General features: G+C 34.5%; 1 protein-coding gene, 1 long non-coding RNA gene and 1 pseudogene across 6 annotated transcripts in view; 1 reads left to right on the forward strand and 2 right to left on the reverse strand.

The window, feature by feature from the left end:
- The window catches only part of LOC117212916 (matrix metalloproteinase-14), a 40,489-nt gene that overhangs the window by 10,641 nt on the left and 4,517 nt on the right, over positions 1–25,331 (forward strand). For 2 of the 4 annotated variants that reach the window (XM_033458057.1, XM_033458058.1), the window contains exons 2-9: positions 9,740–9,863; positions 16,490–16,594; positions 20,577–20,728; positions 21,194–21,496; positions 21,855–22,020; positions 22,289–22,425; positions 22,586–22,906; positions 23,240–23,444. In XM_033458057.1, coding sequence (XP_033313948.1) covers positions 9,740–9,863; positions 16,490–16,594; positions 20,577–20,728; positions 21,194–21,496; positions 21,855–22,020; positions 22,289–22,425; positions 22,586–22,906; positions 23,240–23,444 — 1,513 coding nt within the window. The remainder of the gene's footprint in view (positions 1–9,739; positions 9,864–16,489; positions 16,595–20,576; positions 20,729–21,193; positions 21,497–21,854; positions 22,021–22,288; positions 22,426–22,585; positions 22,907–23,239; positions 23,445–25,331) is intronic. The other 2 variants (XM_033458059.1, XM_033458060.1) reach the window with 1 other exon arrangement.
- LOC117212918 lies at positions 5,409–19,007 on the reverse strand (annotated as a pseudogene).
- LOC117212919 lies at positions 21,447–23,546 on the reverse strand. Of its 2 annotated transcripts, XR_004488549.1 has the most exons (3): positions 23,482–23,546; positions 23,209–23,369; positions 21,447–21,547 (listed from the first exon to the last, which is right to left on the reverse strand). It is a non-coding gene; the product is annotated as an uncharacterized LOC117212919 (long non-coding RNA). The 2 variants fall into 2 exon arrangements; XR_004488548.1 differs by lacking the exon at positions 21,447–21,547 and having other exon boundaries at positions 23,081–23,369.

Below are 25,331 nucleotides of genomic sequence, written 5' to 3' on the forward strand. Positions count from 1 at the left end.
TCGAGTATACTGAATTAAAGTAGACGTCTGAAACACGAATCGTACGAATCACTGGGCGGAATTACATGGCGTAAAAGATCCATCGATTGTTGATGTCGCGATAAAGGAAAAAAACGTTAGTACAAAGGCAATCGCGAGAGTACTAACACGAAAATATATTGCTCTGTAGTATAAAGATCCACGTTTGGACGATCGAAGATCGGTTTTGTATTCAAGGAACGGCCAGCAGAAGATGCGAAGGCGTTGAATACTGATGCCGTTTGCGTTGACAAAGACCTCTTCAAGGTCGGGGTCGCTATTCGATACCTCTTGTGCACTTCTTCGTCTTTTCTCGAGTAACAGATCCTTCGTGAGCCTTCGCTGCACCGTTAAACGCGACGTTGTTCTCGGAAAAGGACTCGAAAAAGACAGAGAAAGAGGGAATTTCGTATGTCACGACAGATATGTGGAATTCAACGAATCGTTGAATGTTTTTGGCTAAATACGGTTGCCCGACCAACTACTCTGTATATTTTATGTAAAATTATGTGTAGCTATAAAGAAGAAAATAACTCGAGATCTATTTTTGTTTCTGTTGTTGTCAGATTTACGAATTTATTTTCCATTTACATATTATTGCACTCTACGGTGATGATTTCGTAGCTCGGAAACGAAGCAGATCGCGCGGTAGGAAATCATTTAAGAACTTTGTTCACACTTCTTTTCGGGAATCGACGATAAACGTTGAAATGTGGTATATTCTACGTAGAAATACGTAGAAGCTGAAGATCTATTTTGCTCTTGTTATTGCGAAATTTCCAAAATTTATATTCTACGATTCTACTCTTCAGAGATGATTTGATAGTTTGGAGATACAGCGAATCGTTGATACAGTTTTGCTCAAAAATTGACGGAAAAATAGATAAAAAGCAATTCGATTATTTCGTGATCGATAACAGAGCGACATAGTTTTGCAAGTGTTGCGTATACCTTCGAATGTTTCGATTTTCATACTATCGATCGCGCGCCGACTGAAAATCAGGGTAAGTCCCGTATCTGTTCTTTCTCATGTACTGGCGTTAATCAGCAACAATGTCATTAACCGAGCCATTCGTCTAAGGGAAATGAAAAAGTAACGAGCACGTCGATAAATCAATCTAATAATGAACACGCACTATAAATAATACGTATCAATCTTTATAAGTCACATAACTGGGAATATTTCAAGCGATATAAAGAACGATATATATAGAGGGAGAGAGAAAGAGAAACTGTATATTTCGTTATAAAGTTAGAGAAATAATCGAAGCTCATGTACGTTGAACTTTTTAGCGACGAAATCACATTGTACACGATAGAATATTGCTACGACAAGTTCAAACAAACCGATGTCCTAGTTACCTTCAGTTACGTATCTTGCTCTTAACGCGATATACGATCACTACTTTTACATTATTTGTTCTTACTAAACAAGGATAAAGTTCGACGAAACTAATTTTCTTCTTGCAAATCGAAAGAATGTTTCTTTAAAGAAAAAAAAGAACGACGATTCCAGATCATTCTCAGAATCATTTTACTCTACTTTTCTGTCTTTTGCCCTACTTTACCCTATCCAAGAGAAAGAAATTGAATCGTTAGATCATAGGCATCGGTACGTCTTTTATACCAACTGGTACTAAAAACACGTGTTCCTTTTCAACATAAAGTACATCCTTTTAATCGCAAGATAATAAACCTTCTCCACATAATCTTTATATAATGCATTTACGTAACAACTTAACGAGAAGATTCAGAAAATCGAAAAAAAACATTCAAATGCGTTCAAAAAATACGTAAAGATACGTAAAAGGAAGATTTCTTTTTTTTTGCATTTAAAGCGTAGAACGCTCGTAAAGATTATAATACGTCCACGAAGCATCTAATAAATCTCAACAAATTGCACGTAACTGTGGTACGAGATTTTGAAAAATCATGCATCCGGCGCTCTTTAAGATCGTGAATCATATTCTGTATGAAACGCTACACATAATCGTCACGGGACAAATATGTATACAACACCTGCTAAATCACGAAAAGCGTCTCCATCGTTCGCTCTGGCCGACTCTTTCTCGCTCTTTTTCATCGTGGTACGCATTACGTTACTTTTCACTGGAAACACACACACACACACACACACACACACACCTTACGAAACTTGTTATCAGCGATAAGAAGCGACGATAGGGTGCCGCGTGTAGACAAACGTAACTATCAAGAGGCATTTCACTGCCTCGTGGCCTCGATTCTGCAAAAGATCGCGCTAGAAGCGAAATTACGTCGGCAATTGAGCGTGCATTTCTGTCATCGTAAATCACCGAATCATCTGCTAGTTTAACGTCGAAGTAAAACTTTCGTTAAAATAGAATTTTTACCAATATCCTTAACCACCCCCAAAACTTTTTTCAAATATATAGCTTCTTGGTAATTTTCATTTTTCGTAATTTTAAGCTTATAGCGTAATAATATAGAAAAGCACGCCGATTAGGAAGATTACTAAACGTGACTAGAAAAATATTAAGCACGTTCTTGGACTTCCCTTTCGTAATCACAGTGCGAATTAGTCGAATGTTCGCGGCAATATGTACTTCCTTCCTTAAGCGGCATCGTGTAAAAACACAGACCTTTGTCAGTCTACTTTAACGCCTAACACAAAATTCCCTTGATCAGTTTGAAAAGCGCGTATCTAAAATGTATCGCAAAAAGTAAGCGATGACGAGTATACTCGTCCAAAACAGCTAGCTGGTTAATTATCTTGATACGATGATACGATGACGTCTTCTACTAAAATGAAATCTTCGATGAATCTATCCAACCGTTAAGCGCCCAAAGGAAAGACAGCTAAAAAGAATGGGAAGGATATAAAAGATAAAATCACTATCCACGGCAATATCTGCGCCTTTCTGCTTGGATTACTATCCGTTTCGTGAAGGATTTTAGGGGAGATGCTTAAAAGTCAGGGTTTTTCACGATCAAGAATCACGGATTTACATTCACGTTTGGCCTTTCAGACGCTTGTCTAGTGTCTATCTTCTGATCCGAAAGGTCGGCGTGGTTGATACATCGGTCGACCCAGTTACCCAGTTCGTTCCTAGGCAGCCCCGTCGTTAAATTTATCAAGCGAGTTGCCTACGCAGGAATTCCGCTTTAAAAATCGATCTCTCCCATCCGGCAACAAATTTCAACCGAATGTGTCCAGCCTGGTAAAATCGATCGTCCTACCTGTTTCCTTATCGCCATTTTGCGCGACGTTATTACCATGCGTTACGTCCGCGACACGTGCATAACGACGATGTTAAAGGTAGATAGACGGGATAGATATGGAATCATTACGAAAGAGAAAACAGCGATTGTTACACGAGTCGTGTGGAGGCACGAAATCCACGCTAGTTTGAAATTGGGTCATGGAAACGGGGCACACGTCACACCTGATAACTTTACCAATCAAAATGTCAACTTTTTGACAGGTGAACGCGATACGACGATCATCTTGTGTGTTTGGGTTTAAGTGGAGCAAACGTTGGACTTGTTCCTTTTATCTTGTTTTGGGAGTAGGTGGGACTGAGTCGAGAAAATTTGTTTACTCGAATTGAGAATTAAGTTAAGAACCGAGAGGCGAAACGAACGTATAAAAGATACGTAAAGGATATTATTTTCAATAGAACGAATTTCCATGGGAATGTTGTATACCAGACAGGGTTACGCACCTGTAGAATGTTAAACGAAGTAATAACAACTATCTTTAGCAATAGTAACACACATATACGACATTATAATTCTCGTTTTGTACAATTTTCATAGAACAATGGCTCTCTTTTATTTCACACAATATATACAATATAGACATATAGTTTTTATGCTGCTATTATCACATATTGAATTTACGAGAAAGTATTGAAAGAACAAGAAGCTAAAAGCAGCGAAATCGACGACGTCAAAAATTGCCAAGGCTGTTCGTTAAACTAAGAACAGCGTGGTCTGTAATTTGAAATTGTATTATCGTGTTTTCTGCGCGTTTCTCAAGGTAGCTGGGGCATAAAACGTCTCGTGCTTCGACCGAATAGCCGGCCACAGGTAATTACGTCAACGGCGACGATTATTGATTCGCAGATTTGCAAGGATCGCCTATCAACACAGAGGAAAATGTCACGATTACGTTCCACGTGGCTTATAATCGGCAATTGTCGAAGCTTTCTTCGAGCAAAAAATTGTCAAATAGAAATAAATTCCAAAAGGAAATATCGCAGTTTAACGATTCACGTTATTTCAAATCATTGCTTACTTTATATAACTTGTATGATAAGGACCGACAAGTTCGTTTATAAAGACATATTATGCAATTCGTACCGTTTATAAGTTCGAAGAAGCATGAAATTAACTTCTGTAAAATTAAGTTCAATCCTTAACTACTACGGTGAAAATACGGTGCAAATAGGTTGAAGTAATTACAAGTACTGTAACTACCTTGAAGTAATTACAAGTAAACTATCATGGATTGATAATTCATATTTTATCAAAATACTAAATGACGTGCCGTCTATAAGAAATTGTTGGAAATTAAATTTAATTTCACACCTGAGAATTGATCACCACAGTGACCTTCTTATTAATGATTTTTCTAGTCTTAACTACTTTCAGTTTCCTTCCGTTCCAGTGAAAACTTTTAAAAGCATTGAAGATTGATAATAGTGTTTCTTATAAAACCCTATTTTCTTCTCTCTCTCTCTCTCTCTCTCTTCTTTGCACTTTCAATCTTAAAGAAGGAGAAGAATATTTCGTCAAAATTAGCGCGTTGATGAAATTCTACGAATCTTTATTTGTCGATGAGACCCCACAGCCTTGACAAATAGACATCGATCGCACTTCTACAGTTGCTGAAAAGTATGAAAACTTCTTCTGTCCCGATCTTTGCTCGCGCTTAAAGCATTCCACCCTATCGACACCAAGAGGAAGCAAATGACTCTAATAGTAAAAAGAGATTCTTAGAAACGAACTACGTGAGACGGAAAAAATGTTCTCGGGCAACTGGACGACGTTTAATCTTCCTCGTCTTCCTCGTTTCGACCATGAAGATCGCGCAATCGCGTTCTTTTCCTTCGATTTTGCTTCACGTGGACATGATCGCACGTGACATGTAATTGCAATGCTGTCATCGTGATTTACGCCACAATGTCTTCGGTATATCTTTTTCTTTTTTTTTTTTTTTCGTTAATCTACGATCTCCTTCGCAACTAATTCGTGTCTTTTCGTCGCCGGAGGTGCGAGCGATAAGCCGCGGCACGTTTATTTACGAGTTGTTTCAGTGTTGTAAATTAAATGATGTTATGCTTTGTGAAAGGAACAGGACATTGTTATGAAAAAATTGTTAATTGTAATATGCTATTTTCTGTGTGTGTGTGTGTGTGTGTTCTTGAAAGACATAAAAATGTAGTATTTTTAGTACGATTTTTAAAGTTGCTAATTTACGTATGAGTTAAAGTAATGTCGTATCTTGTACGTAAGAGATATTGAAGAATTATGGCGATACAATAGAATGCTTGAGTACTAATGCGATTAAACACACCCACGATTCGTCACGTCGCCTTGAAGAATTTGTTCGTCATAAAACAGAAAGGGACATTGTGGTCAATTTATCTTTATCTTGTGCAAAATTATTATTATTATATAGGATGTTTCATCGATAATAAATGTCTATATTATCTGTGATGTCGAATGTAACAAACAGTGATTAATTGCTCTTGAGTAACTCAACTTAAAACTCGAAATATACATTTTTTTCCTTTTTCGTATCTCTGCCTACTTGTGATGTTGGAGAAAACAATTACTAATTTAACAAGCTTCGAACTCAAACTCTAATAGCAACAAAGACCAATAGGAGAATGCGGAATTATATTACAAACCCGTAAAAATCTGTAGAAAATCATTTTCTTACACAAAACATTCTGCTGTTCGTTGAGGTAGATTTTCAACCTGAAAAACAGGTGTACGCCTAGTTGTAATTTACTCGATCATGGTTATAATTTTCTCTGCTGGAATATGTAATTCAATATATACGATCATTCTACTTACAAGTTGCTTCACAAAAAGTCAATTATATTCCAGTTAATTACGAAAATCGTTTTCAATCTAAGTACGTCAGACGTACGTTAATGAATGGATAAAACGACGAATCTCCATCATTAAGAAAACCAATGTTCCAGCATGAGACACGATGTTAAACTTCCGCGAGATCAATTAGATCACGTTGAATCGTACACGTGTCTGGGTTCGCGATCATTCGCCAGACCGATCGTCTTTATCACCGCCCACGCAATATTACTTGCCGCTTCAATGACGATACGAATCCTTGAATTCCACCGACGATTTTACCTGGTGTTCGAGTCACGATCAAAATCCGCGAAGAAAAAAGAAGAGGAAAAGAGAGACGTGAATGATTCAGAATTGGTAGCTTCTCGGCACGTACACGCGTCTACAACAAGAACACTACCGTTCAAAGATATTCAGATACTCGCAGAAAGATATTCAAAAGTCAATAAGTACAATTCTTGCTCGTTAGTTTATCTTCCGCGTGATCTTTCGCGTACTTAACGTGCTACCGCCAATCATTGAAACTAAGAGAGGATTTGTCGTGAAGAAGCTCGATATCTCCATATATAAATATTCCAACTTTAATTTAAACGTTTTTCAAAATTGAAAACCGACCGACCTTCTGTATTTTTTATAAAAGAATGTACGTGTTTTTCTAAAACATTTATTTAATTTCCCTCGTCGAATCGAACGTCTTGTTATTTTACGTTAAACATTTCCTCGCGTCTTTAACTTTGCAACTTCGATATTTGCATAAATAATATCGCGTGTACGTTTTGAAGGCAAAAATCATGTACAGTACGTAGATAGTTGTGTTCGAATACTTCTGAGCAGAAGTGTCTATACTATACGATTGTGTTACGAGGGCGTCGGAAGGAGTGGCCCATTCACGCGTGACACACACGCTCTCGCAACTACGCTTACTCCGCTTACGTTCATTCATAAAAATCACACCGTTCCTGGAACCAGCTCGCGTCGAGTTTATTACGAGATTCGTAAGACGCGGAAGCGTGATCCAGGTTTGAATCATTGACACTGAATGGAAACGAGCGATGGTAATCTTTATAGGCATGGAATTTACCTCGTCGTCATGGGTTTTCGTTATGAGAAAACAAGTTTATCCTGTGGAAGAATTTCGATCGTTACCGAGATACAATTTTTGGTGACTAGTGTTGCGTCTTTCCCCATGGGCGTCTCCTGCCTCTTCCATGTGCAAACTGTAACAATGGAGATTATCGAGTGAGTTTCCTTGTTTGTCTTGTGAGTCAATGGATTTATTGATCGATCATCCTGATATTTCGTGTTGATATAATGAATTATAGGATATAATAACATCATTGATCTGTTAGAAGAGCGATTATATATAAGACATACGTTTTTCTCTATGCAAATCGCGATGTTTATTTTCGTCGATCTCACGTACGTAAGTTATATCGAGCCTAAATCCATACGAGCAGAATTGATTAACATAAGCATCCTCTGGAGCTCGAGATATACTTGAAGCGCGTGTCTCGCGGAATCCTGCTCGAATCCTACGTATTTAGGGTGGAATGCATTAGGTTAAAAATAATACTCGAAGGATGGAATAATCCAGCCTTATAATACAATTTTTACATTAAGTTTCTGCAGCCATTCGAAGAACTACTTGACCAACTCTATCCTAACTACGATACACAGATACGAGTCATAGATGAACGAATCGTTCGAATCCGATATTTTGGTACAATATTCCAATGCAATATTATCCAGTTATAGTTCTTACTTATTAAACGAATTTACAAAAAGCGAGAAAACCACACACGTATATACAGCTAAACGAAATTAATTAAAATTAATTAATTAATTGATAAAAATTAATTAAAAAAGGTTTGAAAAATATTAGTTCACTTCCAAAATTACTTCTCGAAATTATGGCTGCCTACTAAAGATTTCTAATTAAGGATTAATAACGAAATTCTCGAGTTGGAATTTAAAAAAGACGAACAGGTTATTTCGTTTAGACGATGAATCATCGCCTTTTATGCAAACTGTACATATTCTGAATCCTCAACAGAGGTTCGAGTGCAGCAAGAATTCTCTCTGGATCAGAGTGTGCACATCGATTATTCGAATGAATATCTCTTTTATCCGTTACCGTATTGTGAGTCACGGCATAACTTTGCGTTTACGAGGAGCCAGCCGAGGCTACGGTTACGATTTAATGCTCGTTTCACGATTTATTGGCGTGTCATTTCGCTAACAATGAAAAGGACCATAGAGCGGTTCTAAAAACCACTTCAACCGATACCACATTTATCACGTAATTGTACTATTAAAGTGTTTCAGACATTAGAATGTTACATGTAATGATTGTCACTTAACGATTTATTGTTCTGTGATGAGCTAAATGATACGATAGTGATTCTAATATACTATACTTCTCGGTAAGACGTGTATTTTAATGAAAAAGTAAAATAGTATGTACCTAATAAATAAATTAGATACCGATGTTGTAGAGAGAGACTTATTTACAATGAATTTCTCGATAATTTATGTCAGACGAATAAAGTTTCTTCTTAACGATACGGTAGCTTGCAATTTCTTGAATCATTGTAGTTTTTGCTTATTAAAAGATAATTATTACGTGGTAGAGACGTTTATCCGCTAACGTGGATTATATTTCTTACTACTTCTTACAAATCGAATTACAGGTTTGTTCCTTTTATCGCTGTCTTACTACAATATATCAAAGTACAAAATATATGTACTTTTGGACCATTCTTTTAATACTTTTAGGACATTCCTAAAGGTATTTCTCTGATTTGTCGATCACGAAAGAGACTGGAAACAAATTACAGAGAATTATAAAACGTTCGAACAACATCTTTCAAGAGATATTCCAAAAAATAAAATACCAAATAACAGCCAATGATAGTAACTATCCATTTTTGTTTCTCAATCCTTTACTCGATGTACGATAAATGTTACAGAATCTTATTCTCAATTTCTTAGTCAACGAACCCATTTGTTGTGAGAACCAACGAGCAACTTCATCGTCGATGAAATCATAAGATAACAGATCTTATGCATCAATGATTGATGAAAATTTGCTGCAATTCAGTCAAGAATAAGAGACAATTTTACGTCCAGAAAATTTGCGATGATTCAGTCAGGAATAGGAGATAAGGAAAACGGAAACGCGTACTTACGCGCGCGGCGTTTTATTCGCCGGAATATTAATTCCTTTTATTCATCGTGACTAGATAACTGTATCATGCCGCAATGGAATCATCAGCCAGGTCAATCCCCTCGACATCACCATCTGTCCCATTTATATTTTTTCAACGTGCAAAATATAGCGGCCCGGCCATCAAACGAGATAATAAGAATCGCCTTATTATTTTTACTCTATTAAAAAGCTACATATGAAATACCGATTTCAGCATAATCGTAGAAATATCAAATTATCCTTGAATTTTTGAAACTTATATTCTCTCAGATGTGAATTAATTTAGGTGTGAATTTCAGAATGTGAATTAACAGTAATATAAATCGAAAATTACAATTTCATGTATCAATGAAACGAATGTGTGTCTGTGTGTGTTTTAAATCGTTATTTAAGAAAACCTATTGAATGGAATCTATTTACCTGTTGCAGAACTACCTGTCTCAATTTGGCTACTTACAACCTATCAATCCAACAAGTGGTGGAATTATATCTCAGGATACACTCTCGAAAGCGATCTCGGAATTTCAAGCTTTTGCTGGATTAAATATTACAGGTGAGTCTTGTATTCCGATTGTTTATAAGGTATTTATTTACGTAGTAACAAAATATCAAGGAAAGATAGATACCTTTGCTCTTAGAAAAAAGTTTCAATAAGAATTACTGGTACGTACAGTCAAAATTTACGAAAGACATCAGACCGTCGTATAATAAGGAGGAAGCTATTTAAAAATAATAGTGCGATAATAATGCGAATAATAGGAAACTAATGTAAGACTACAGCAGACTAATAGTCTAAAAATAATTCAATGGAAGAACAGAAAAGTATAAGAATCGTCAAATAGAATGAGCCAAGGATACTTCAGTGGAATAGAAGGAATATAATGAAAGAATTCTACGGTAAACTATTCTAAAAATAATTCAATGAAACTGCAGAAAGAAATAATACAAGAATAATCGAATAAATATCCCGACAGAATGTTAAAGAACGAATGCAAAAATATTCCGACAGAAAAGTTCAAGAATAATTCAAAATTAATGCAACAAAACAATCCAAAAATAATTCGATACAGCTGTACGGAAATAATGGAGACGAGAATACTCCGATTGAATAATCCAAGAAAAATTCCAATGGAATAAAAGAAGAAAATAATGCAAAACTATTCCAAGTGAAAAGTCTACAAATAATTCGAGATAAATTCAGAGTATCCCAAAATTCTGTAAAACAAAACTCCATTACGCGCTTCTTTCCTCTATCCAAACACCTCGAATGATCTACTCTGATCGTACGAATGCAGCAGTCTTAGTCTTATCAATTAATTTTTACAAACGTCCTTGCGATCGTACTATATTAAAACCGTAATTGAGTTTAATAGTTGTCGCGAATGAATGAATCATACCGGTGGATGGTATCTGTTCGGTGTCCCTCTGACATTACTATACTGTTTGCTCTGACTCAGAGAAAACCTCGCAGCAAGCCGTAAATTGGCTAGATAGAAGCAGTGAAATAGATGCGAATGATGTGTGCCTCGCCACGCATTATTCCACAGTTCGATCCAAAAAGTAGTTTCCTATACGTCAAAAGACACGCGCGTCATACTTGTTCGCACGAATAATTATTATTCTACCGCGAGCTGAATAGTAAAAAATACTTTCAATTATCAGCCGTGGAGTAATTAAGGCCGTAGATAAGAAGCGACGTCACAAGAAAGTGACATGGCTTCGTACAGATAATAAAATGCAGGTGCGTGTGACTGTATTAATGTTTGCAGTATTCAGGTAACAGACGTGTATTAAAAATGAGTAAAAATCGCATATTTTCTACGTGTCATATCATAATTTTTGTGTATATTATAATCGTGATTTAACTTTGAAAGAAATCTAACTGATCTTATGAGACAGAAGCGAAATTGAAAGAAAGCAAACAAAAAGTATAACTGACTAGCTATGATTGTCGATTAGTATTATTTGTCCAACCGCAGTCACATTTCTAATCGATCTAATTGTAAATACGTTACCGTATCTGAAAAATTATACTTATTATGTTTTCTATTATAAAGAGTCAAAAAATAATATAAATACAATGTACTTGCAAGTACATATTACAGCCACGAAGTTACGTATCTTAAAGAGGTGACAGACTGCTTTAAAATACACAAAAGCATGTATATTAGCTACGTACAGCAATCTACAGCTAGCATTGAAATTATGATAATTTCGTAAAACGATAATACGTCAATTTACCCACATATTAGCCTACATACACTCAGAATTGGAACACAAAGTATTTTCAAATGGTAGTGCAGAGAATTTTGCAAATACAATATCATAACAATTTAAATCTAAAATGTTTTTATATATTTAATTCTATAATTCGCCATTTGATTTAATTCTATTATCAAACTTTATCATTCTACGTGAACGCGTCAAAAATACAGAAATACAATCTTTCTACAATTGCTAAAAACATAAAGGTGTTTTCAACGAAATTAATGTCAATTTTCATCAAACCTCGCGTGATACATTATTCGAAAGCACTTAATCTTCTCTAATAAAGCGCTGCTCTATCTTCCATTATCTTTAAATTATGGTTTAGCCCAGTGGTAAAAAACATCCTGTTATTCTAAGAATCGTTCCGATTCATTCTCGGTTCGCAACAAGCGGACAAAATGTACGCTTACATCTCCACGTACTTGTTCGACCGGCTCCGAATAAAGAGCGGATTTTTCAGCGTTTCTAGACCTTGAGAGACCAGACGCCACTTTGGCCGATCCGTCTTCTCTGAAAACACGCGATTCGAACCTGCGGACAAAAATCGATGTTGGTAAAAGAGAGAAAAAATAAAAAAAAAAAAAAGAAGAAACCGCGCCTGTAGCAGAAATTATAGAAAAATGAACGAATAAACATCAGACAATATGCGTGGACGATGAGAATCATTCAACGGGCACCGGCTATTAAAACGAACGAATTCGAACCAATCACTGTCAAGGCTCGAGCCTTAACAGAACGTTGGTCGGCAAATAACGCGACGACGAGGAAAACAAATTACTGCTTCCGGTAAAATTTCAATGGCTGGCCTGGGTAAACGCGAGAAAAGCGAGAGTGCGTCGCTGATAAATCGTTATCTCAGATAGATGATTTCTAGAGACTGATAGGACAAGAATTTTGTGATAGCTGATTATTGCGACTAGGATAAATATTCGACTGACAAGGAAGTTACATTGTACAGAGCGATTTTAATAATTGCGACAGGACATGTGTATATTCCAAAAAAAAATTATGGAAAAATTGAAGAGGAAAATTTTCCATTATTTATACAAACTTCATTGATGGTATCATTTTGATAAGTACATCGATCGACTATACGCGCAATAAATGTAAAAATATATCTTTTACGCGAGTGTTGGAACGTTTAAAATTTTATAAAAGCTCGTATAGGAATCGGAAGTAAGTAGTTTGCGTTGTAAAGTCACGGGATGATTCCTTGTGGATAATCGATGATGATGCTGAACGGTGTGACTCAGAGTTCGGAGAAATGCAACAGATTCATTTAATGGCGCTTAAAAAGTGACTCACATGATGTGACTGCGACCATGTCATCCGGCCTTTTTCTGATATTAATTACGATTAGAAGTCAATAATCGCGATTTTAATTCTTCGACATTAGACTCCGTTCTCTGATTTGAATCGATTTTTGTTGGATCAAATTTAATGATTTTAATACATAATATCTGGTACGATATTATACCGAATCAAATTACTATTTGATAACAATATCTGTTTCTCGATCATTAAAAAAGTAGTATCTCTCCTATCAAATCTATCGTATATCGATATATATTTTCTAACAAAATTGAGTTACTTCTCGATCGAATAAAATTCAAAGCAACGTCCTATGTATATCCTGCTATATTTACCACGTTGTATAAAAGACAATTTATCGATTTGCATAAAAATCAGCTGCGCTTACGGTCGTTACAATTACAATTGACTTAAAAACATTCTTCTGATTAACACCTCTTACAAATACGTGCATGCTTTTCAGACACCAGTCATCTTTTCGTTTTTTACGACTAACACGCACGTAAACCGATTACATTTTGAAGTAGCCTATAATATTAACCATTACATGATGTGTTGTTAAACATCATTAAAATTCTTGAATCAAGTGCAATTAAAATAATGAATGTAATTAAAACGGACACAGAACAATGAGACACTAAAGATAAAAGCAGAGTGCTGTGAAATATTTGAAGTTGCAGCCAATTTAACATTATATCGCAATAACAAAAGATTTTATAATCACGATCGCAATGTAAATACGTTTTTCAAATGATTTCCTGCGACAGAGAAGACGGAAAACACTTCTTTCGACGAATTGCCCAAGCAAGGATTGCTAAAGTTTTTATCAGATAATGGAATCTCTGACCAGAACGAGCAATTTGTGACGCAAAAGTGACCGAATTCATCGATTATTACAAAATCCAGGTAAAAGTCACGTCATATTTCACAGAGAAAGGATTTCACTTAGCTCAAGTACCCGTGATATTGCATCGATTCGATTTAAAACGAATCGTATGAATTAGATTGGACAATAAGAACGACAGAAGTTTCTATTGTGAAACAGGAACAAGAAAAAGCAAGATTTAAAAAGAAATCGTATATGTAACTAGAAAATCGTGATTTTATAACGTCAACATCGATGAACTAATCATTGACGTTTACATAAAGAAACACGTCAAGAGATAATAAAAATAGCGCAGGTAAAATATCAATGAGCTGTCGATAATAAATGAAATTCAATCAAATGAAAAAAAGAGAAAGAACAAAATACGTACTAATTAATTTTCACTATCTTTTATTGTATTTTCTTCGCTTTTGCAATTACGCGTACGATTTGATTCTTAATAGGAAATTAAATCGAATAAAACACTAAAATGAATTTTTTTCTCATTAAAGGAGAATGTCTTGGAAAATAGGAAAGAATGAAATGGTCGCTTTTAACCAAGCCAAGCATTGGAATTATCCACTCGATGGATACAAAGTAAAACACGAAGGTGAACGGAAGAATGATCTAACTGTTAAATTGTACGCTACCAATGGGAGTATTATGCGGGATGAAACAGTGTTTATTGACAGCAATCTTCTGGCACGCGTTCAACGAATCCAGAACTTCCTACTTGCTAAATATTCGCTGGATATTGCCAACCTTGTCCCTTTATTAGTCGCGGCAAATTAAATCCTGCACACGTAACAAATACGCTAGAAAAAGGAAGAAGCGAGTGCTAAATACATTTCGTAAGAAGTCGTCCAATAGAAGCGAGAAAATTCGCGTGAAATCGATTTGCGTTCGACGTAATCGCGTGTTTTCGTGTTCTTACACGACTCAGGAAAGAAACGTACTCTCCATTAACGATTAGACCGAAACGTCGTGAAGAAAAGAGAAAATTTTAGAAACGCGAGTTTTCTTGCTTGTTGATAATTGGAGATGTGTTTGACGAAAGCAATTTGTCTTGTTTAATCGATCTTTCTTTCGTCGTCGGTTATCTCAATCAATGTTTTAAGATTAATGGGACGATATATTTGGAAATAAATTTTAGATTGTTGTAATTTTTGTTGACATCATATAAATCATATATATGTGTTCTATTCTATCTTCTTCAAATCTGAGTGAATTATTTGTACTAGTTCTATTATTATTCTAATGAATGATAATGGCATTGATAAAGCGTGGAACGAATTAGAAAATTTACAAAGAAATTGCAATGTATTTATTGCAAAAATCTTATCGTAAATATTTTGATAATTTTCTAATGGAGCGAACAAAGTAATCCAATCTTAAATCATCAGAAGCAGGACTCCAAATTGAGAAGAAAACAAAATGAAGAGTATATTGGATAAAATAAGAAGAATGTTCCAATGATACATCTTCGATCTTCCTTCGACACGTTTACACCAAAATAAACAACTCGATCGTTCGTAACTGTATTCACATCGATTTGCACGATCTTCCAGTTAATACACCACGATTTCCACGCAGAGAAGTATTAATAAACGTACATACAACCTGCAGTCGCGTGCCCAATGCAAAGTAGAGACTTGTTTGCACGTGACACGAGATAGCTAAAGCTCGTTGCACACTTGATCGAATCGCGTTTTCAAACCTGATTAAACAAGTAATCTGTTAAGCATGATTAGAGTCAGGAATATTAACTATTCGAATTTGATATAGTCCCTGTTGCTATGTATTAAATTCCGCCGTATAAAACGTTTGATTTTTGATGATTCGTGCTTCGCTAAATTCTAAAAAAACTGATACGTTTATAGAGATATTAGGATTGTAACATGTTCTCCACTTATGTGACAAATATAAAAATGGAACGAATTTATATTGCGATATTAAATATTACGTTATAATAATTACAATATTTATATTACAAAATTAAGATTATGTACAAACAAAAATAAAATAAAAAATGTCCAATTTACATATATCATAGCTATGGAAAAATAGAGATGTTGAAAAATAGATTGATAGAATGAAATCGAATATTCCATATATTACAATAATTAATAATGTAATTGATTAATCGATTCGATCGAACAGCATGATCCGATTAAGGTTTATTTCGGATTTGCTCGGAACGTACGAGTAGCTTAACGTCCTCGCATGCTCTCTGTACTATGCATATATGCGTTTACGTCACGTTGATGCATATGCACCATGATACAAGAAAACACATACATACGAACGAATGATCGTAAATAGGTAGCACGGAACGTGCATGGTCGGGCGATCGATATATGTAGCTACGAATCCTACGATCTGTACTGAACCTACATTCGACGCAGCCTTGATGCGAAACAAATAATGGAAGTGTGTTTGATATATGGCAAAATGTCGTTTTCCTTGAAAATATCGAGATCTGAGAGAATTTCGAAGATCGAAACTGATTTCTAAGTAGAATTAAATTAAATATTATAACCATATAATAAAGTTATGGTTTCAAGTGGAAGAGTATCTGATTATCACAGTGGAATTAGTACTTATATCTGTCTCAAAAGTGGAAAAATTTAAGTAATCGTAAGAAGATACTTGATATTTCGTACGACAGGAAGAGTAACTAATTCCTCTTTTATCGAACTTGCAATTATTAATAAAAAAAAATCGGTTTTTTTCAGGTGACTTCGACGATGAAACATTTAAGCTAATGGCATTACCGAGGTGTGGCGTTAAAGACAAAGTTGGTCCTGGCTTTGGAAGATCGAAGCGATACGCTCTTCAAGGTAAATAAAGTTAAAAATAGCACTCTAATTTTAAGATAAAACAAGTATTGTCACACTGTAAACTCTTATCATCCATTTAATTAGTACTTTCACTGTTATAAGAAGAAAACAAGTACAAAACATTCAGTGTAAATAATTAATTTTAATTTGATGAAAAAAGAAAGTGGAACATAAACACGTGTTTCTCTTTCACGAAAATCACTCTGTTTAATCAAAATCAAAGTCCACTAGAATATTTTCAACAGAGTTTGTGACATAACGTTGGATTGATTTCTTGATTATCTAATCAATTGATGTTGCAACAAAATTACATAGGACTTATCATGTTGTATCTGATATCGTTAAAATAAAATACCATCAATATTCTAATAGTAAAATTAGTATCAAAATTGAATAACAGTAATTGTTGGATCTAATTTATCAAGAACATCTTTCAAAGTTAAATGTCAAAATTTAGAACAATTCAAAATACATTAAACATTCAAAACAGAACATTATATTCTTGTGGAATATGTTTATTAATATTTATATGTTATTGCACTTTTTTACATTTAAAATTTATTACAGAAAAAATAATACTGAAATTCTGAGAATGATTTAAGCAATTAATTTCTATGGGAAAAAGATTATAAAGAAATACTGAAATGCTGCAAATACTGAAAGTTGACAGAAATTTGAACGATTATTCAAGTGACGGAATCTGTTCGTGATTTGGTCTTACTTTTAACTTCCTGCCTCATTATCCTCAATGTAAAATCACTCACCCTAAACAGGTTATACGCGCCTGTGTAGCAGCTATTTGTTGAGCGCTCCGAATGCATTTTTTAAACACCCAAATTGTTCCAGATGCATTTCCGAGAAGGCTATACGTCCAAATGTTTGCTATTAAAAACGAGGTCACTATAATCAGAAATTGCATCAGAAAGATGTCATTCAATCTTTTAAGAGAAAATTCTTATAATCGTTTTCATATCTAGTATTATGTTTACATCTTACCCTCTTTCTTTTACCAATTATTCGCATATTATTTAGTTAATCCCCTCAAAATGAAATACAACAGCTAGACAAAATTTCAGTAAGATAAATAAATTAAGATAGGCAACCTCGTCGAGTTTTCAAGGAAAACCAAATCACTGGCCAAAGTATTATAATATCCTGTGAATTCTCCGATAATTAGAACAATTTTAATGTCCAATTTAAAAAAAAAAAAAAACCCTCCACAAGGAAAATAGTAATGAAGATGAATTCTGAAAATTCAAAACGTTATTATGCATGTGATGCTGGAATGATTAAATTACCACACAATAGAATTGCATATTATTATAAGATTACTATTCTGTACCCTCGTTCCATTCTAAAATAGCGAGTTAAAATAACACAATTTTCACACAAGGAAACACACACACAGCCTTGGGCTTTGCAGCTAAACGACGGATTTTTATATAAATTCATATTTCTATTAGGAAGTGATTACGTAATACCATAAGGAGTCTTCTACTTTGGAAATTTTATATATCGCTGCGTGTTACGCGTTTTCTATGCACTTTCGCACTTTTAAATCCCCCACGGATGCATAAAAATCCGCAGTCTATTAAGTCTATTTATCACCAAGTCATGCTAATTGTCCTTTGACCACGAGTCACGCTAACTACCACTGATCACAGACTTTGCGTGAACCTTCCCATAAACCATGACTCCAGCTACATATCTAATTAACTGCAACCCATAAGGCATTCCGTTGCCTTTTCATTGACCGATTCTTCTCGGAAGAAAGTGACCGGCGCTTGATTCACCGTTTCGCTCGTCCAATCATGCCGACACATCACCTGTAGAAGTATAATTCACTTGGGAAATCATTGAGACTCGATCGATTCTAACCGTGACTTTGAACCTCGCGCGAACGTTTCTCGTTTCAGTGAACTCACGGGCGACAAGATCACCGATGCGTGCATCCTATGGAATTCAATCGCATAACAGGTTCCCTAGTTTTGACCCACTAGCTGTGATCGCGATCGATATGGATCAACAATTCTATTCGACCCGAATACTCGAGTACAGTGGAACCTCGACTATACTTGCGCTGTGTTTATACAAATTAATGTTCAGTTTCAGATGTACGAAAATATTTGAAAATCAATCGCAGAAAACTTTTATGTCCTCAGTCGTAGACGTTGTACAACACATTTTCAAACTTCATCAACACTGTAATGAAATACCCACAGTGATGATTATATATGTGTATTGATATTTGAAATCAATTTAATCACAGGAAAAAAACATAAGTACATTTTTGTTGATTTTTGTTTTACTTTGTGATTAGAAAGAATAGTTCAATACGAAATAGATAAAATTAAAAATATATTGAAGCGTATAGTTGACGAAATCCTGTAGAATCTTAGCCAGAAATATAACTGTTGAGATAAACAACGTTTGAACATTCTGGTGGAAGCAATGATATTTCTGGTATATTAAGAGAGTAGAAAAATGTACGTTTAACTCTGTAACGGTAGAATTTTTATAACAATCCTAAATTTTAAAACTGCTATGAGCAGTTATTCACTCGTAGCCTTCGTATGTGATCATCAGTTTGTACTGAAAATGAATTCTGTGCGTTAAACAAGGTCCGATTAAACGTAACGTGGAAACAACCGTTCGACTTTATTTTTACAAACGTCAGCTGCTATTATCCGAGCTAGCAAACTTCTGTTATCGAAACTACTCATTGCCATGCCAGTCTGTTTGAATTTATTTTGTCCCTCGGTCTGGCTGAATACACGAGATTCTACTGTACTTCAAAATGGGAATATTTATGAACGTTATTATCAGAGAAACTCGTTTCGGTGAACGAACAGGTTATAAAAGAAAGAAAAAAGATATAAATGACGAAGGATGTAAGCTTCGATGAGTTTTGCTCTTTAATCACGGAGATGTCGCTATTTGACCTTGGTCCATAGAACCTTGATGTTGGATCCGTCGTTTGTAGAAAATAACAGATTGGTAGTGCGATGACGAGGCGATCTGTTCGATAATAAGCTTCTCTTAATAATCGCGAGTGCATTAGTTATTCTCGCAACGAGTATATTTCTGACTCTGGAAATAGAGTAAGTAAGTACAAAGTTCCTCTCCTTTGGTGAATGTTTTGGTTTTTGAGACACATTACGATGATTAAGGGGTGAATCAGCTTACTTGGTAGGAAAAATGCTGGATTACTAACGAATGGACTGTGAAACGACGTTTTGATGATTCGCACAGTAGATTAGATATGCCGAAAACGAATAAAAACGCGGAAGCTTTTCGGGAATTCAGTATCATCGTGCTAAAACCCTATGCGTTCGTGGCGGATGCTTATGTTTAAAAATAAATCGTTGCACAAGGAATAAATAAGACGGTAGTACAATGATTGCCACACATAGAAGCAATCGTTACATAAAAAGAAGTTATAGACTTGCCAAGATGATGCTCGAAAATTAAAATGATCGAAGGTCATCATAAATCCGCTGATGGAATGTCTCATGTGTTTCATAGCAAGTCGATTTTCAAAAAATCTCGAGACATCTCTAAACATTATAAAACTAAGCCTACGATTTTAACCGAATCGCTAACAATTTTCTCACTGTAACGACTGATACGACTATAAAAAGTCAATTAAAAAGGATAATAATCCGATATCGAAGCACTTTTGCATAATAATTTACCAACTAACAATGTTAGTGAATAGTAGAAATCTTTTCTTCTACAATTTTACAATTCTAGGTCAAATAGAGAATTTGTTAACATTAATAACGTATAACTTAACAGTAATGATATTATTTTGATTGTGATAATTCAAAAAATACAGATGACAAGAATTCGAAAAAGAAAAGCAGAAAAATGTAAGGATTAAGAAAAAAGTAGAAGGATGCTATTGAATTGCACATTGATAACAAGACAAATATTTTTCGAATTCCTTAATGCATCGTCACTATTGCTTCCTTTGTTACAGGCTCAAGATGGCGTGTGAAGAAACTGACGTACAAGATCAGCAAGTATCCGCGAAATTTGCCACAGCACAAAGTCGACGACGAGCTGAACAAGGCGTTCAAAGTATGGTCTGAATATACAGATCTCGTTTTCATCCAAAAAAAGTCGGGCCAGGTGAGTCGAATAATATTTACAAAGGTTCCTCACGATCGTGAGTAAGGGAAACAAGAAGGAACAAAGAATAGCGCTTTGGTATATTTTTAACTAAGTTGCTTGTTTTTCATGGAGTCATCTGTGATTTCATTCGTAACATTTCAACGTCACTGCAACTTGGCCAACGCCATAAAATATAGCCATACGTTAAAATATAATGGTATAACATCTGCCATTAAAGATACGCTTAAATTAAATTGAGGATTAATTTGAAATTATCTTTTGCTTATACATCTCAGCTTTCATATTTCTAACAACGTTAATCTACTCCAATAAGCTCCAATCCACTTACGTTTCTACTCTAGAAGAACTCATGACCAAACCTGTTTCGTTTCTAATGAAACTAATTTTGTTTCTAAACTGAAATTAGAACTCATCAAGAAAGATCAAAATAGTCTATTTACTATAAACATTCTATCTATGTAGGTCCACATTGAGATTAGATTTGAGAAAGGTGAACACGGAGATGGAGATCCTTTCGACGGACCTGGTGGCACTTTGGCTCACGCTTATTTCCCCGTATACGGTGGTGATGCCCATTTTGATGATGCAGAGCAATGGACCATCGACAGTTTCCGTGGCACGAATCTCTTCCAAGTAGCCGCTCACGAGTTTGGTCATTCCCTCGGATTGAGCCACAGCGACGTTAAGGCTGCTCTCATGGCACCCTTCTATCGCGGCTACCAACCTTATTTCCAGTTAGATGACGATGATATTCAGGGTATCCAGGTAAATATCATAACAGTCGATTGAGTCAAAGACTAATTTTTATGGCTTTCGCTGCGAGGAAATGGTTAACTGTATTATGAAAAGTTTTATTTCTATCTTTTCCCAGTAATATAATATCCTGTATTGTTGTCTATAACATAGGATTTAAAAACATATCTCGTGTACTTTAAAACACTATAAATATAGAATGACTTTCAAATTCCAAATTCCTATTTAGAGTAATAATTACAAGCTAAATTAAACTGAATTTGGTATAAAGGTTTCCTCTATTTCTGCGCTCGCCATTGTAAAAAAAACTCGATGAAGAAAATTTTGGAACCAGAAATGAATGATAGTGGTGTTTATGACTTTGCTTTAGGCTTTGTATGGAAAAAAATCGGCAAATAGTGGCGGCGTTCCAACTGGACCGAGATATGGAACCACTACTGCGTCACCACCCAGCGAAGAAGACTCCGAGCTCTGCACGGATCCAAAAGTCGACACTATGTTCAATTCTGCAGAGGGGCATATGTATGCGTTCAAGGGTACGTATTCATTCGAATTATTGCTAAAAAAAAAAAGGATAACTATACAAAGGAGGACAAAAGAACGATGACGATATATCATGTCTCATTTTTAGAAACAATCTTAAAGACTTAGAAAAACATAAGTAAATTAGAAATTGTTTCAAAGAGAAGGAATATAGAAAAACGAAAGAGAAAGAGAGAGAGACAGATCTATATAGCAATAAGGCTAATTTTTAAGTTCCAGTTTTTGATGCTTTGTCACTCTAAATAATAATCTGAATTACAGGTGATCGTTACTGGAGATTAACCGCGGATGGTGTAGCAGTCGGCTATCCTAAGCTCATTTCACACTCATGGAAAGGACTACCAGGAAACATAGACGCTGCATTTACATACAAAAATGGAAAAACTTATTTCTTCAAGGTACAAGAAGCGTCTAACCATCTAAATTATACATACAGTGATACAGATATGTTTCAAGATCACATCAGGATAAAAATAAAATAAGAATATAAATGAATAAATATGGAAGGAATAATCCATAAATGAATCGTAGGGATAAAAATAAATTATGTTGGTGCAGGGCTCGAAATATTGGAGATACGTAGGCAAGAGAATGGACGGAGATTACCCGAAGGAAATCAGCGAAGGTTTTACAGGAATTCCAGATAATATCGACACTGTGACTGTTTGGACCGGAAACGGCAAGATTTACTTCTACAAGGGCGCCAAATTCTGGAGATTTGACCCTGCTCAAAAACCACCCGTGAAGAACACCTATCCAAAATTGATCTCAAACTGGGAAGGTATCCCAAATAATCTTGATGCCTCGATCGTTTATCGTGGTTACACGTATTTCTTCAAGGGAGATGCTTATTATCGATTCAATGACAGAACCTTCTCCGTAAGTACTTAAAAACAGCATACTAATTTTTGTACAATTTTTACGGAACATCAATATCAAAGACTGCATGATTTCTTTATTGAAATCTTTAGTTTCGAACCATGAAAATTAATTCAAGTCGCCAATAGATTGTGAATGTACAATAGTCTTCGACTTAATGTTCTGAAATCATAGAAATCATATTTCCATAACTTTATATTCAAATATTTCCTCTCTATTCAGAAACTTCTCACGTGATCTACGTTGCAGAAAATATTCCATATAAATAAAATAAGTAATTGAAAACGAAAGAAGTACAATACCTTTGATTAAGCTATGTTGAACGTTGTGTAGGTGGATGTTGCTGATCCAGCATTCCCTAGAGCGACGGCGTATTGGTGGTTTGGGTGCAGATCAGCCAACAAGGGAACGTTAGGTAATGTCCAATGGCTTCACGAAAATCCCGAAGATATATTTCCGCATGCTGGCATCCTCACGCCCGATGATGGTGACCATGATAGTGACGACGATGAGGTCGGAGACATCATTTTAGATGCAGGTACTAAAGCTTCATTCGAGTCAAACCAGATTCTTACCTCGTCACAGAGAAGTTTCACAGTATCCACTTCATTATAATCAGGGTACTATTTTATGTGAAAATGTATATACGTAGAAATTGAAACATTATAATAAACTCTTATTTATTTGTAGAAAGAAAATTTTGAACAATAGATCAAATTGGTACATTTAAATTTTGCTATTATTATATCTAATATATTACTTAATTATTATTAAATTATCGCTATATTTTTTATGTTATCTCTTTATTTAAAGTTTCTTTCCAAATTAAAATTCAGATTATAATTATTTGAAAAAAGTTTCAAATATTATTATACATATTCTCAATAGATTAAAATGTAAATATATTTCGTTTGTTGTATCCAATTTACAGTTATCATAGTTTGATATTTTTCCAAAATTATTTATATTTAATTATAAATAGTTGATGATATGAATAGATTTATGATGTGGATAGTTGAAACTTCGAACTTATATCACTGCCATATATGGACTTAAAGCTGTGATAATTAAACTGTGAATACATAAAAGCAGAAAAGACGAGGATACAGCGTTTGGTGTCTCGAACACCTGGCTATTACATACTTAGGGCTTCTAATCATCGAAGAAATTTGTGCATACAATAAAGTATAACGAACACAGTTTCACAATTCAAAATGAAAAAATATTTTATCGAAAGTATAACATAAATCATTATTCAACAGCTGAGTTTTTATAGAGGTCTTCCACCATTCAAGAGATCAAAATATAATATAACATACCATAGAATATTTCGCAACTTATGTTTCAATCCATAGCCTTACAATTTAAAGTCACACTCGTTACTTATTCTTTCATTTTATTCGCAAATTATAATTCAAATACACAGATCTTATCCATAAATATTACGACAATTGGTTAAAATGTAAATTATAAGCGATAGATACATAGATAAAAGCGAACACGAATATTTCGACGTTCATAAATTTGCACAAACTTCTTCGATGAATATGATATTTAAGAATATGGTGGTCATTTTAATTTGGGTATTTCATGGTGGTAGTGCTAACATTAAAATCGAATAATAATCCAAGTTGGTATAACCAAATATCATTGGATCTGCGACATCATGGTACATACAACATATGATTAATCTGCTAACAAATAAAAGTAAGATCGCTTTAATACATCGTAAATTATTCATTTTTACTAACTTTTCATTAAATCATATTTACACACTGATAGAAATACTAGCATTTTTTAGTTATTGTTTTAACAATAACGAAATATATACATTGCTACTTTAAGATTTTTATAAATATTAATGCAACAGTAATTTTATTGAAAAGTAATTATAAAACACAAATCTAATAAAATTTATTTCCAAAATGTAATAAAATCCAAAATGTAGATCCTAAATTTTTAAAAAAATCAGTTTTTATTATGACAAACATCTTTTTATTATCAGGAAGTTCAATTTTTATTGTCAAAAATTAAATTATTTTATTTCTATCACTGTGCAAAATTATTATTTAGTTTCACTCCTTTAAACTTAGGATGACTTCTATAAACTGTGGGTTAACCCTACAATTGACAGTTATTTAAATTCATTTTATTAAATCTGATAAAATTTACATTAAACATCAGAGTAAAACAACAACATTGATTAAATATTACTTCCTCTAAATAAACAACAAACAAATAAAAATGTAATTCAATAATTAATAAACTTCATTAAGATACCGGAAGTCATCCTAAAGTTTTATCCACGCACGAATACATTTCCTATAGTCCCAAACTTTAAACAAATTGTTATATAAGAAAATCATTTCGTGAATTATATCCGCGTGCTTTCCGAAGCCCAGAGTATTTACTAGCCAGGCGGATA

Source organism: Bombus bifarius, unplaced genomic scaffold (genome assembly GCF_011952205.1).
Source record: "Bombus bifarius isolate JDL3187 unplaced genomic scaffold, Bbif_JDL3187 scf7180000008417, whole genome shotgun sequence".
Lineage (NCBI taxonomy): Eukaryota > Metazoa > Arthropoda > Insecta > Hymenoptera > Apidae > Bombus > Bombus bifarius.